Here is a 14,171-nt window from a genome sequence, read left to right as displayed (position 1 = left end):
TCTACTTTCTTCAATACTTGCAGCTCTAATTATATGGCATTTAACTTCAAAGGTTTGAGATATCATGTTAATGTTGTATTTATATGTTTTTTTCAGGATCAGAAAGCTGCTCCATGTGAGTTGGGAGATGGAACCTTGTCATGTGATCCTTATGAGGTGATCCTTGGAGCGGAGATAGGTGAACTAGGATATCGAGATGCTGGTATCGGATCAGTAGGATCCAATGATCCAAGCGACCAAACAAATTCAAATACCAAAATGTTCAAGCCCTGGTATGATATCATGGAAATGCGTAAATCACTACGTTCCATTTTGCGCAAGTAAGTTTCTTTACCTCCTATAGTATCTCATGTTCTTTTTTTGTGTTTTCTCAATCATATGCAAATTTAAGAACACATGGAGGGTCAAATAAGATGGTGTGCCTTTTGATTGCTTTTGGTGTATCTCGAATCACAGGTCCACACCTTCACCTTTGCTTGACAGTGTTGGTGTACTGCCCATTGTTACTAGTGTTGGGTTTTGTGGCCTTTAAAGGCCTAGAGAACGTATAAAAATGATAATTTATAGTGGAATATGCACTTCAGTGGGAGTGTGTGTGTTGACTGACCATGGGTTGGGTGTTTTATGACTCTGGTTATGTCCAAAACTCTTACCCCTGGGCATGTGGCACTACCAAGAAGGGTTTATTGTGGGTTATCCCTTATTGAGGTCAGAGAGATGCTTAGGGATAATGTTTGTAGGTTAGGAGAACTGTGTGATCTCTTATATGTAGTTGTAGGCTTATGAGAGCAAAGGCCAAAGCCTTAACAACTTTCCATACCGCATGTACACATGACAATTGTATTAATGAGAAGCAGCCTTACAGAGGAACACATATACATGTGCATAGAGAGAGCCCCCTTTGCACTGTAATGACAAGTGTTGGACTTGCTCTTAAAGGGGGGAGTGAAATCCACATTCCATGGTCATGGTTCTATTGATTATTGTCCACCTTTGACGAGCCAAGCGTGAGCCCCTGCATGGAGACTTGACTCATGGGTCTTTATTGGGTTGGACAAAAACACTGTAGTGGATCATAGTTCTTGGGTCAAGTGGAGTGCTAATTTTTACCTATTGGTGTCAGTCCCCTTCTAAAATATCTTATTTTGGTATTACAAATATTTAATGATTTTCACAGATTTTTCAGAATTTAAAAAATTTCTTTCTGCATTAAAATCCTTCAAAAGGGTGTTTTCATAATTTCTGAAGTTTGGAAGGGCACATGTGGGGCCTAGGATCCAGACCCACATGTGTGCCACCCATGAGTGGGACGTGGGCCATTGTTGGGACCACTTAATCTCTCTTGGGCGGCACACGCTCTTTATTTTATAAGGTTATTTTAGGGGAATCTTTTAAATATTAAAAGATGGTTTTAAATTAGGAGTTTGGTTTGACCAAACTCTAATTATTTTGACTTCCTACAGATTTTGGAAGGATATTAGGAAGTATTGGATTGGTTATAACTTTAATTTAAACAAAAATTGGACTTAGGTCAAATTAAGGGATAAGGTTCCTAATAATTCTCCAAAAATCATGATGGCTGATTTGTAGGATGGATGGCTCATATTTCTTCTCTCTCACAGTCTCACCCCACAGATTTCCCAAGTTCCTGTTAATCAAGTTGTGTCTTTGGACACGCAATATCTAAGGAAGAAATTCTAATCCAAATAGGAGAAGAAATTTTTTCTATTTAAACACCATTGAGCCCCTCTCTCTCAATACACATATTTCTCTCTCCTTCATGCGCCAAGTCTCTCTCTCTCACACACATTAAAAGTTCATTTTTCTCTCTCTGCCCTTCCAAAAAGGGTTATGCCATCCAAAATTTGATAAGACAAGGGCAGCACATCGAAACCCTAATTAGGGTTTTGCTGTTTGGAGAAGAAAAAGGGGTATGCCCAGCCAAAGGAGGAATCTATGCCTTCCAGCCCAGCCCTAATTTGTTCCTAAGGTTTCCTACAAACCCTACTTAGGTTTCCATGCTTTCTAAAACCTTAGAGTAAGAGAGATTGCCTATGAAAGCTTCCTATCTCTGAAATTTCAGCTAGATCAAAGGGACAAAAGTACACCATCGGTTAGAGAATCGGGTGTGGGGTGGATCAAGACCTGTGAGGTTAACTCCAAGTACCTTATAGTAAGTCTTCCCAATAGATTTAATTATTTTTTGATCTTATTTCATATTGTTCTATGAATTTCTAGGAACAAATATTGTACTCAAAACTATGGGGGATGATTATTTATTGCTCGTGGATGGTTTTTATTTGCTTTGGCAGTAAAAATAAAGATTCTAGGTTGTATTTAGGGTTTTAAATTTAATTTACAATAGTGTATAGTGACTCATGTAAGTGGAATTCAGGTATATTGAATAAAAAAAAGAAATTGAATTTAATATCTTGAGTTCTACATGGCCACTCCTTTCAACTAGGATCTTCCATCTAGGACACTTGTTTTGGAGGAGGAATGCTTTGCCAATATGTTCCCCATTCTCTTTAAATGTGCTTATTATCTTCTAGGGAATTCTTTCCACTATTGTTGTTAAGTTAAAGCCCCCCTTTTTGTCGCTTTTGCAGGATCCATTCTGGGACCTAGAAAATGCATCACTAGGCAAAACTTGGGTTTTGAAGAAGAGGACACATTTTCATTTTAGGCCAATTAAAGAGAATTCAAGCATCATTACCCATTAATATTGTTTTTTAACCATCGTTGTAAGCAGTGGATAGGGTTCTGAAGTGGGAGCAGAAACAGGAGCCTAGGATGGCTAAAGCTCCCTACAGAGTGAGCTCCCTGGAGCGTTGTTCAGAGGAGTGGCTGAGAAGTTGCCTGGCCATATGTATGTCTATGGGAGCCGTTTATTTTTGGCGTAGTTCAGTGGTAAATGATAGAGCTCTTGATAAAGCAGAATGACGGAACAGGATTTATGTAGCCCAACCCACATAGTCGGGATAAACTTGTATGATAAATGATGATGATGATAATGTATGTATATGGGAATGCTTGGGGACTTCCCTATCAACATACACACAACAAACACACATACATATGTATGTAAGTATGTATGTGTGTGTGTATGCATGGATGTATGTATGTATGCATGCATATATGTTAATTTATTTTTGGGAAAATTATAAACCCCACCCCCCCTACCCCCTCCTTCAAATTTGTACTTTCTAGCCATTCTTCCTCTCGACACTTTTGATACCACACTATTAACCACAATACTATTTTTCTTTGCAACCACCCCCCACAGTAAAATAGTGAATTTGTTTGGACCAAAATACCCACCTTTTTAACCCATGACTCCAAAAATGTGATGCCTAGCATGTGCTGGTCTAACAGAAAAATGTGTCGAACAGGCTAAGAGAGAGAAAGTGGAAAATGTGGCCTAGGGTATTTTGGTCCAAAAAAAGTCTACCCTTTGACTTTGTTGTGTGGTTGCAAATATAAAAAATTTTGGGGTTAGGAGTGTGATTTACTAAGTATTGAGGTGTGGCATGCCTAGAAAGTATGGCCAAAGGGGGTATCTATAATTTTATTTTTTAAGAGTGATATATGCATGTGTCTATATATTGTTTTATTTAATGTTTTAAATTTTATTAAAATAAAAATGTGTAATTTTCTTTTGCATTTTCTACATACATGTAGAATGAGTACTCCAAAGCCTGAAAGTCTATAAAAAATTTGAGAAAGAGGACAGTATAGGTTCTTGATAAGAGCCGAATTAGGCGAATCATGATAGTGAACGACCCATTTTTGGATAGCCTAGGCAATTTCTTAGCACTCCCTTGAGCGTGAGTTAGCTTGGCAATTTTGAGTCAGCTCATTTGTTTTTAAGCACTTATGCAAACCGTGACCATGAAAATAGAAAACAAAATGATAGGTGGTCATTAACTAGAAAATCAACACTAAATCAAAGACGCTGGGTTCAAAATTTGAAAACATTTGAAAATCCTACTGGAATCATGATCCATTCAGACCAAGATTGCATCGCCATCTTCACTTTGTGGTCCCCTTCCATCAGGTGGAGATGAGTTATAGTTAGGGATCGAGATCACTTGATTTTTTTTTGTTTTTTATTTCTTATTTTTTAGCTTTGTTTTTTGTGTTTTGGGGGGGGAGGGGTGTTCTGAGATCCCTTGTTGGGGAGCTCTTGGATCACCAGAGCATGAGTTGAAGGAGGGATCACCACCCCTCAACCACCTCCCCACATCTATGCTTTTGAGCTTAAGTAATTCTCAGTGGTGGCATCTGGGTCACACTTTCACTCTATAGAAAACAGTTCTCAACCTTGATATGTTTCTCTATCAGATTCTGCCATGCAGAGGATTATCAATACAAACACAATGGGGATCACTTGAAATTGGTTTTTCTATTCGCATCCACGTAAGGAACAATGTATAGATATACTTAAAGTCATCCCTGCAAATCTTTGAGAGGGCTTTGATTCTGTTTGTTCGAGTGATATTTTTCTTCCAATCAAACAGATTTATTGCACAAAGGCAATCACTGATAGGTCAATCTTATGTGCAGCTTGTTTGAATTTCATTTAACTGTAGCTAACAAGTCAAGACAAGTTTCATCTTTGTTTTGGCAACATGAACATAACTATTATAATTATATTAATGTTGGGCCAGGTCATTGAGTTCTGAAGTGCCAAATCTCTCATGTCTCGGTTGCTTAGGTTTGCTGTCTGTGTCACCCATGTCTTTTATTGATATACTCATCCAAATATGTACATGATCCAAAAAATTTTCTTAAAAGATTCTTTTGAGTTGAGTTTGACAAAAAAGTAGTATTTCGCTTTTGAATGTTTGTAAGGTTCAATCCAACTTGATTTGTTGGGTTTATTTCTTGTTTTGTGTTCTACTGAGTATTTATTATGAACTTTACTTACTGTTGTTTTGCTTTTGTAGATACAAAATGGGTGAATTTTTGAATGAAGAGGACGAACCCATTGTGATGAAGGCCTTAGATTTCCATCCTAGAAAGGATAAAAAATTGGGCACTGGTGTTCACAGAATTAAGGTAATGATTGATGTGTTTATTTATGTATTTCACAGTGCATGCTATGGAATATTTATTGAAAGTGTTGAAATGTGTGTAAAGCCACCAGACATATCAAATGATGTTTGATACACTTGTGAAGATATGAAATACGATTTGTTTCATTTTCTTGCTATATCTGTTGAGTATAGGGCTAGTGGATGGTTAATCTTCCTCCCTGGGGATATGTACTAGCGATTTAGGGTTTGCACAAAAAACTGCTCTAATGACCACGTGGAAGGAGAGAGATATCGGAAGTTATAACATCTATTGACCTAAGTTTAGATGATAATTCATTCCAGAAAGTACCATCATGCGAATGAGTCATCTCCCTCCGTCCCCCCCAAAACAAAACAAAAAAAAATGCATTTCTAACAATTTTGCTCCATATGCACTCATTTTACAGATTATGCCTCTCTTCTGTTCCATAACTTTTCTTGTACCATGTGTAGTATCAGAGCATATTTCTTCGCACCTATGTTTGATATATAACAATAGGTGATAGGTGATTTCTATACTGGTGTCCTCAGGTCGTTCTCTTCCTTGTGGTCAATATGCTGGGAGTTCCCTATCAGTTCGTTAATTTAATGACTAATACAGTCTAGATGGTGTGCTGGTGCAAGGAGCATTGACATCTACAACTTATTCCATACTGATAAAACCTATAGTTATTGCTAACCTGCGTATTCTCAATGAAAAGCCAGGTACCTATACACCATTTTCTTTAAAAACTAGACTGAAATAGCTGGCGTTCCAGCGCCATGGCACAGCCATGAATTACAACTATATTAATGTCTATTGAATTCATACTTAAACCCATTCCTTCCACGATTGAGACTCCTTCTATGGAGCCTATGCAGTTGACCCTCAACTTTTTTTGTTGTGAAACTCCTCATCTCTCTTCGTAGCCATGTTGGACAATGGGGTCTACTTTTGACAAACATGAAAAATTGACTGCGTAAATATCCTCGAACATGCCGCATTCCTCCCTTATGTATAGGTGAATATGCCTGTAGAAATCCCTTTGTGGCATATCAATGTTGTTGCACCCATCCTTTATGGTGATTGTATCTTGTAGGGGAGCTCCTCAAGAATAGCTTTAGCTTTTCTGAGTATTAGTTATATGGACAAATTTGAGAGAGAAGCTGGCCATAAGTCCATGATTCCTCTGGTGCCATAAATTTCATCCACTGTGTGCTGATATTTTCATTTGTTTAGTAGTAGTAGCTGAGAGTTTATCTCTTTACTCCCAGGTTGCAGTATTTTTAGTTATTTTGATAGACATTAGCAGCTCCCATCAGGTCATAATTTGTTATGCATATGCAGAATGAACTTCATTCTGCAAAAGACCATCACTAGACAAATCCCATTAGGAACATAGCTTTTCAAGGAAATGAACCACAAGCCATGGAGACTTATGGAGAGTCAGACGACCTTGAAAATCCCCTTCAATTCCAAAGATACCTAGAAAGAAGGATAGGATCCCTGTTGCAAACTTACAGCAAATTAGCCGTTTGCATTCCACTGAAAGCGAATCGGCTTGGAGGCTTGGACACACCACTCTCTCTGTATGGCTGTCACCACAGTGGTCATGCATTAAACGACCTCATAAAGAAACACTCTCAGCTCCTGAGGATGTACTCATTTCTAAATAGCTCATATTGGACTTATCTGACTTACAACTGATTCTTATCCGTGGCCAAATAATTTTGTACCATGTCAAACACATGGTTGGGTCCACACGTGTTTCCTTGCAGTGGTTTGTTTCTGTACGATGTAAATGCTTTGGCTAATATAGGATTAAATTTTAGTTCCTCATTTTTATCTGCTTTGCATATCAAAAAAAATCATTAGCAATATACTTAAAAAAAAAAATCATTAGCAATATTAAATAAAATCATTTCTTGAAATATTTAAATATTCTTTCTTTCGTATATTGCTTAGGCATCCATTTAAGTTTGAGAGTTTGTTATTGAAATTGCACATTCCTATCAGTAAATCAGCAACACAAACACATTATATATAAGCCAATGGGCTTATGCTCTATAGTATGGGTCCCTTTGCCCACATGTATCTCTTTGAAGAACTCTTTTTTTTGTTTGCTCATTATATGATGGTTTGTTTAAGTTTTATCGATAATTTGCTTTATTGGTTCGTGTTTTCATGATCTATTTGTGATTGGCAGGTTGGGCATAACCCCTCATATCCTCAATCAGAATGTTTTGTGGTGGTATGGGAAGATGGATCTGAAGTTGACTTCTCATATCGGAAGTGTGTTCCTGGTGGTATGGGAAGATGGATCTGAAGTTGATTTCTCATATCGGAAGAGTGTTACTACTCGTGCTGAGCTTCTTTCAGCTGCTATTGCATTTGAGTTTTGGAGTCGATTTTGTCACTAAAGGCAGCATTGAATCAAAGCAGTTACCTTATTTGGTCCAACTCAAAAACATAATTGAAAGTATATTCTTCTGCTTCATGTACTAGGAATCGTTCTTTTTGTAAGTCACTGGTGGTAATCAAATCTGTGGCTTTGTGATGCAATTTGTCAACACCGTAACCATGAAGCTAGGTGCCTGAAATAGGAACCTTTAATATCTTTTTGCGTAGCCAGACTGTACTATGATCTTCTTCTTTGAATATTTGAATCTACAACTGGGAGTTCCAAGAAATGTTGAGTAATGTACATGATGGGCGATGCTGCTAAAAAATTGTATGGTGAGGAAACACTCAATCAATCAATTGTATCATTGTATGTACAGATTTTGTTACGTGTTTATGTATATTTCATAATAAAATGTTCATGTGAAGATTTTTGGCCTTCCAACATGTTTCTTTACATTGCCCCTTCCTTTTTTCAACTTATGTGGTTTTTCTGTGAGTTGATGGATATGATTGTCTACATACATGTCTATTAATAAAGGGTATATAACTTTTCAGCAGCACCTCATGATCCACCTTTTTGATTGAGGATACAAAAACACTTTAAACCAGCTGCAAATTGATCTCCATCATAAGAAATTGAATTTAGAGCTCCTAAAAATCTGATCCTTCTATATTCCATTTCAAGGGATGGCTTGGGTCAGATTTTGAGATGGCAATAAAGATGAAACATTTGCTCCAATCCATTTTCCTTTTCAGGATATTTATCTTGGATAGTAAGAGCAGGATTTAGAGCACTTTGGGTCCTCAACCATTGAAAACCATGGGTAAATGATACAAATAGTTCATGAAATTAGATGTGAAAATAGGACATGGTATGGGAAATTGGAGTAGAATTAATGTGCAGAATGAGAACGTAGTGGAGAAACAAATGGGAAGTGGGGAAGGAATAAGGATATCATCAGAATGGGCTAAAAAATTGTGAGAAAAACAAATAATGAGTTACAGAAACCTTGGGGAAGGAATATATATAAAAAACAAATAGGAAATTTGGTAGAAAACATGTGAATCCATTTCTTGTAATTTTCAGTGTTGATGGTACCAACGTGAACAGCTTCTAATGTGACTAGGCAAAGGTTTCCATGTCCTTAATGGCTCATGATGAGTCTCCTAACAAAATTGGTGTTCCTTCTTTGACAATTTTGCACAAGTTTTATAAAGGTGCTGTTTATAGTTGGTGGCTTTCAACATGTATTTTTCGTTACATGGACCACACGATACAACAGTTCAAAGAGCTATGCTGCCATGTTGGAGGAGAACAAGCCAAAGTCTACTTTTGAGATGCCTTCTAGCTTTAATCTCATCACGTAAGCACATTGTATTTTTCCTCGTTCGGTTTTTCTATAAGTTGCACACAACCAATATTCTGTTCCATTTTCTGGTAATGTAGTTCTTGTAATGTTTTTGGGGAAAGTATACCATAATCTAAAAGACTGTATGGTATACTCCAAAGGGGCACCAATCACCTATCACCCATTCCTGATGAAAGATAGTGGAGATATATAGAGGACCCACGTGGATATTCACCCCAGTGCAATTAATCTCCGCTGTCCGTCATCAGAAACAGGCAGTGGATGCCCCTTTACTTTGTCATATTATGGTATATTTTCTCATGTTTCGATTGTTCATTCAAGTTACACATTGTATGTTACATGTTGTATTCACATACTACTGTACAAGATGGACAGTCCAAGCCCCTTGCTTGTCGCGCGCGTCATGTATGCATTTTCTTGTTACAGTAAAACGTATTTTCCTAGGGTTTACAAAAGTTCCCTATCAAAATGAAATGTTTAGACTTTAGAACGCAGAGGCTATGCTGAAACCCTGATCTTGTAATTTCTATTTTATTTGTTTGAATGGTAGTATAATTTCTTTCCTTGTATCAAAGTTGAAGTCACATGTGTTGGACTCACCTCTCTGATCTTCTAACTATATTTTCTTTAGCAGGAAAAGGTTGGCTGATTTAGGACTACAGTGGCTGGTTCCCGCTTCCAATGCACCACCTTGAAAAGCAAGAAAATGTGGTGAAAAAACATTTCTTAAATATAGAATGATTTCTTCCTCAATGTGGGCATTACAGCTGAGGAAAATAAAGTACAAATTATCAGAGGTGAATTGATTTCTGAAATCCCATTTGTTGTTTCCTATGGAGAATCTTTTGCCTTTACAATTTTGTAAATGTTCAAAAGTGCCAAGAACTTGCAAATTTTGCTTCTTAGATGAGTGATTGATGCATTTTAAGGTAGTTTAGGACTGCAATTTTGGCCAATCTTCCCAATCATCATATTTTGAAATCCATGACTCTATGGTACATTCTTTTACAAGTAAGGGTTTGGCTGCGATTCCTTTATAACTTCTCATTTGGTTTTAGTTTTTATTTGCTTCCCCAAATGTTTCTGTTTGAATTTGGTCCAAAACCATAGCAACTCTTATGGACTGCAGCTTTACGAAATTCTTCAAATCAAAACCCCACCAATTCTTATTCTAGACATTGCCATTACTTGAAATGGAAGGTCCAAAAAATATGTGTACATATTGTTATTTTAAGCTATACCTTTCCTATTGTGAAATCAGAATTTTCTACTCCAAAATCTTGTATCCAGAATATTAAGTGTTCCAAAAAACGCCGAGCGGTGCCTACGCAGCCGGGGTTCTGGCCGCCCAATGCCTAGGTCGCTACCCAAAACTTGGGCAGCCTAGGACCTAGGGTAGGGGAATATGAGTATACATCATAAAATAATAAAAATCCCCTAATCCAAAAAGTTTTAAACCATTTTATATTTGTAATAGATAAACTATTAGTACAAACATAAACTCCATAGACCATACTCCATGCTCCGTAGTTCCTATCATTCCAAAATCCATATTTCCATACCATGACAACCATACAGGCATGCACAAGAGTAGATAGTAGAAAGAAAAAAAAAAATTATACAGTCTAAGACTCAAAGAGTTAAATGTCTTCAGTCATCATTAGAAATAGTAGGGTAAGTTTCATCATATGCATCGGATTCAACGCCATTATTATCAGAGTATCTCCTTTTTCAACATAACACTCGTCATTTGTTTCTTCTGAATCTGCTTCTTCTTCTTCTTCTTTTACCTCCCTCTTACTCTGTGCAGATGACGTCGTAGGAGCCTTGGCTGCTCTACACGGTGTGTCTTCACTCTTTTCTTGCTTTTTGTTTTTCATTGAACTCAAATATTGTTTCATCTTCTCCATAATAGCTTCAGGAACATTTTTGCACGGGGCAAGATCCCTCTTAATACCGTCAAGGTATTTTCGGTAAATGCCCCATTAGTATCATTTCTTCAATTATTAGACCGTATACAATTTTTGTCATTCAAATTTATGTTATGACCATACTTCGCACCCGGATCGCCACTTCTAGAAGAACCTGAAGAATATATTTTTATATAAGAAGGGTCCTTTTCTGGTTTTACTCAATTCAATTACTGTCTGATTTCAATTACTGTCTGATCTCATCCCTAATAACTTTAGGAACTTTTTTATGAAAAACAACATTCTCTTTAATACGGGCTAGGCGTTTCTTGATTCGGTTAATACCCCCATTGTTATCTTTTTTTTAAAAAAAAAATGCCTTATATAATTTTTATCATTTGTTTTCAAGTTATAACCACACTTTCAACCCGGATCGTCACTTCTAAAAGAACCAGAAATAGACTTATCTAAATGTCAAGACTTTTGTTCTTGTGTTTATTTTGTTGAACTCATGTATTGCTTAATCTTCCATTCGATAGTTTCAAGAACATTTTTACAAGAGGGAACATTCCTCCTGATACCGATAAGGGGTTTTTTGAGCTGGTTATATTAACATTAGTATCTTTTTCACAATAATTATATCGTATACGATTTTGGATATAATACAATTTTTGTCATTTGGATTTGAGTTATAACCATACTTCTACCCCGGATCACCACTTCCAGAATAACCCGAAAAAGACATTGAAATAATAAATAAAATCTCAAATATGAAGATTTTTAACTAACCTTTTTGCTCAATATTCAATCTTCAATGTTTGAGATGTTTCTCGGTCTCAAATACTTCCCAAAAACCCTCTAATAAGCTTCAAAAATCATCAAAATCAAATCCAAACAAAAAAAACGATGTTTGAATCGATTTTTCAATGCTCTGAAATACCCATTTGATCTCTTAGAAATGTAAATAAGTGATTGTTTTTATTTTATTTTTTCATTCTAATGGTAAACAAAGGGGTGTAGTCTTGGGTGCGCATATAGGCGGGTCTGAAGCGCCTAGGTGGCTGCCCTAAAGTGCCTAGGTGGTCACCCAGGGACTCCGTGCCCAGGACATCCGGCGGTCTCCCCACCCAAGAAACCCACATAGGCTTGGGTGATGCACTGCACCCCCTGGCCCGTCTAGGCGCTAGGCGGGCTGTTTTTTATTCATTGAGAATATTTTTACAAATCTAAAATTTTAATTAGCAATAATTTGTTTGAAAATATTGAGTAAGAATATATTTGTAATTTAAATTATTTCCCAAATTCATACTAGGCATATTCAAATAAAGCATGAATCTTTTTAAAAAATCATGGGAATTTTTTTAACATTAACTATATCTTTTATCAATTAATTCCTTGATTGTGTTATGTTATTTCATCTTCTAGTATAAATTCGAAAGTGACTGAAGAAATCAAATAGCTAATGTCGTCATCATCATCATCGAAGTTTTTTCCTAACTAATTATGGTTGGTTATATAAATCTTGATCCGTTATTCTACTCTATTAAGTGACATACCCTTAATGAGCTAGTTAGTCTTTATATCTTTTCTCATTACTTCCAACCATGTCTTTTTAAGCCCATCTCTTGCCTTTCTCTAGCATTCCACTTGAATTAATTTGCACCTCTTAACATATGTTGTACTAAGTCTTGCCACATATGACTTACTTACCTAAGTCTACTTTCTCTCATCTTTTCATCTATTGGTGCCACAACTAAATTATCTCAAATGTATTTATTTTAAATTCTATCTCATCTTGTCTTTTCACTCATCTATTTCAACATCCTAGTCTCAACTGTTCTATTAAGTGGCATACCCTCAGTGAGCTAGTTAGTCCTTATATCTTTTCTCATTACTTCCAACCATGTTTTTTTAGGCCCACCCATTGCCTTTCTCTAGCATTCCACTTTAATTAATTTGCACCTCCTAACATGTGTTGTATTAAGTCTTGCCACACATGACTAACCCACCTAAATCTATTTTCTCTCATCTTATCGTCTATTGGTGACACACCTAAATTCTCTCAAATGTATTTCTCATCTTGTCTTTTTCACTCATCCATTTCAACATCCTCGTCTCAACTGCTCTATTAAGTGACATACCCTCAGTGAGCTAGTTAGTCTTTATATCTTTTCTCATTACTTCCAACCATGTCTTTTTAGACCCACCCCTTGCCTTTCTTTAGCATTTCACTTGAATTAATGTGCACCTCCTAACATGTGTTGTACTAAGTCTTGCCACACATGACCAACCTACCTAAGTCTACTTTCTCTCATCTTATCGCCCATTGATGCCACACCTAAATTCTCTCAAATGTATTTATTTTAAATTCTATCTCATCTTGTCTTTTCACTCACCCATTTCAACATCATCATCTCAACTACACTCGTTCTATAGATATGTTGTTTCTTGACCACAATATTTTTTTCATAATGTAAAGTTGGTTTCACAGTTGTCTTATAGAACTTGCCCTTCACCTGAATAAAGTAAATCAAAGAGCTAAGCTAGGTAACAAGCCAGTTTCAATGACTACAATGAATTCAACTAGAATTCTCAAATAGCGCACTCTGAATAATATTCAACTTTAAATTAAAACCCTAAAAGAATCCCTAGTTGTAAACTCAATTTTGGCGCCATAGCTCCTAATTCTAATGTGAATAGAACTTCAAATTAAAATTGAACTTAAAATGATACTTTTATCCCTAAAAAGAGGGCTACTTTGTCCCTCTAAACCGTTGCTTCTATTCCTATGGAGCATATCTTTTCGCTGCGATGCGATGCGAGAATTATTAATGAGATCCTATTTAGAAAATGACAATATGATCCCTAAAGCTTGAAAACCGACTTTGAAAGCAAATGTGGCTAAAAAAAATGCCTCCCTAAACACGGCTCCTAAAGTTTAGTCACACACACATTTTCATTTAGATTCAAGATCATTAAAGAGGAGACGATTGACTTGTAGGGTAATCTATCGACAAAACTGCGTTATCTAGCTTCAGGTGTACAAATAGGGGTGGAAATGGACCGGGATCCGACCTCGGGACCCACGTTTGGATCCGACCTGGGTTTGGGTATAGGTCTAAGATTTGGATCTGACGGGTTGGGTTCCCAAAGACTATTTGGGTCTGGGTCCAGGTACATGTGAACCCGACCCAAATCCGACTTGAATACTATTATTAAGTTAATAATATTTAATAAATAATTATAATTTTAGTTATAATATTTAAATAATACATGTATATATTTAACATGACATTTGAATATTTTTATTTTTATTGCTTTTGGGTTGGATCCGAATCCTAATATAGGTTCTGTATTGTTTTTTCGGATCTGAGTCTAGGTCTGGGTCTGACCCGACCCTTTGCCACCCCTAGGAGTCAGTACCAGGCCA

General features: G+C 36.6%; 1 protein-coding gene across 7 annotated transcripts in view; it reads left to right on the top strand.

Annotated features, from left to right (window-relative positions):
- NRPD1A (nuclear RNA polymerase D1A) overlaps nt 1-7,903 on the top strand; it is a 65,721-nt gene extending 57,818 nt beyond the window's left edge. For all 7 annotated transcript variants that reach the window (XR_016040215.1, XR_016040214.1, XR_016040213.1 and 4 more), the window contains 3 exons: nt 97-320; nt 4,950-5,061; nt 7,265-7,903. Coding sequence is in view for 4 of the 7 variants with exons in the window: in XM_088846031.1 (XP_088702157.1) it covers nt 97-320; nt 4,950-5,061; nt 7,265-7,384 (456 nt within the window). In the remaining 3 variants the exon portion in view is untranslated. The remainder of the gene's footprint in view (nt 1-96; nt 321-4,949; nt 5,062-7,264) is intronic.
- Nucleotides 7,904-14,171: the final 6,268 nt, after the last annotated feature.

Source organism: Amborella trichopoda, chromosome 9 (genome assembly GCF_054954075.1).
Source record: "Amborella trichopoda isolate Santa Cruz 75 chromosome 9, AtrichopodaSantaCruz75HAP2 v2.0, whole genome shotgun sequence".
NCBI classification, from domain to species: Eukaryota; Viridiplantae; Streptophyta; class Magnoliopsida; order Amborellales; family Amborellaceae; genus Amborella; species Amborella trichopoda.
Note: the sequence above shows the minus strand (reverse complement) of the source record. Positions and strands in the feature narration are given on the sequence as shown.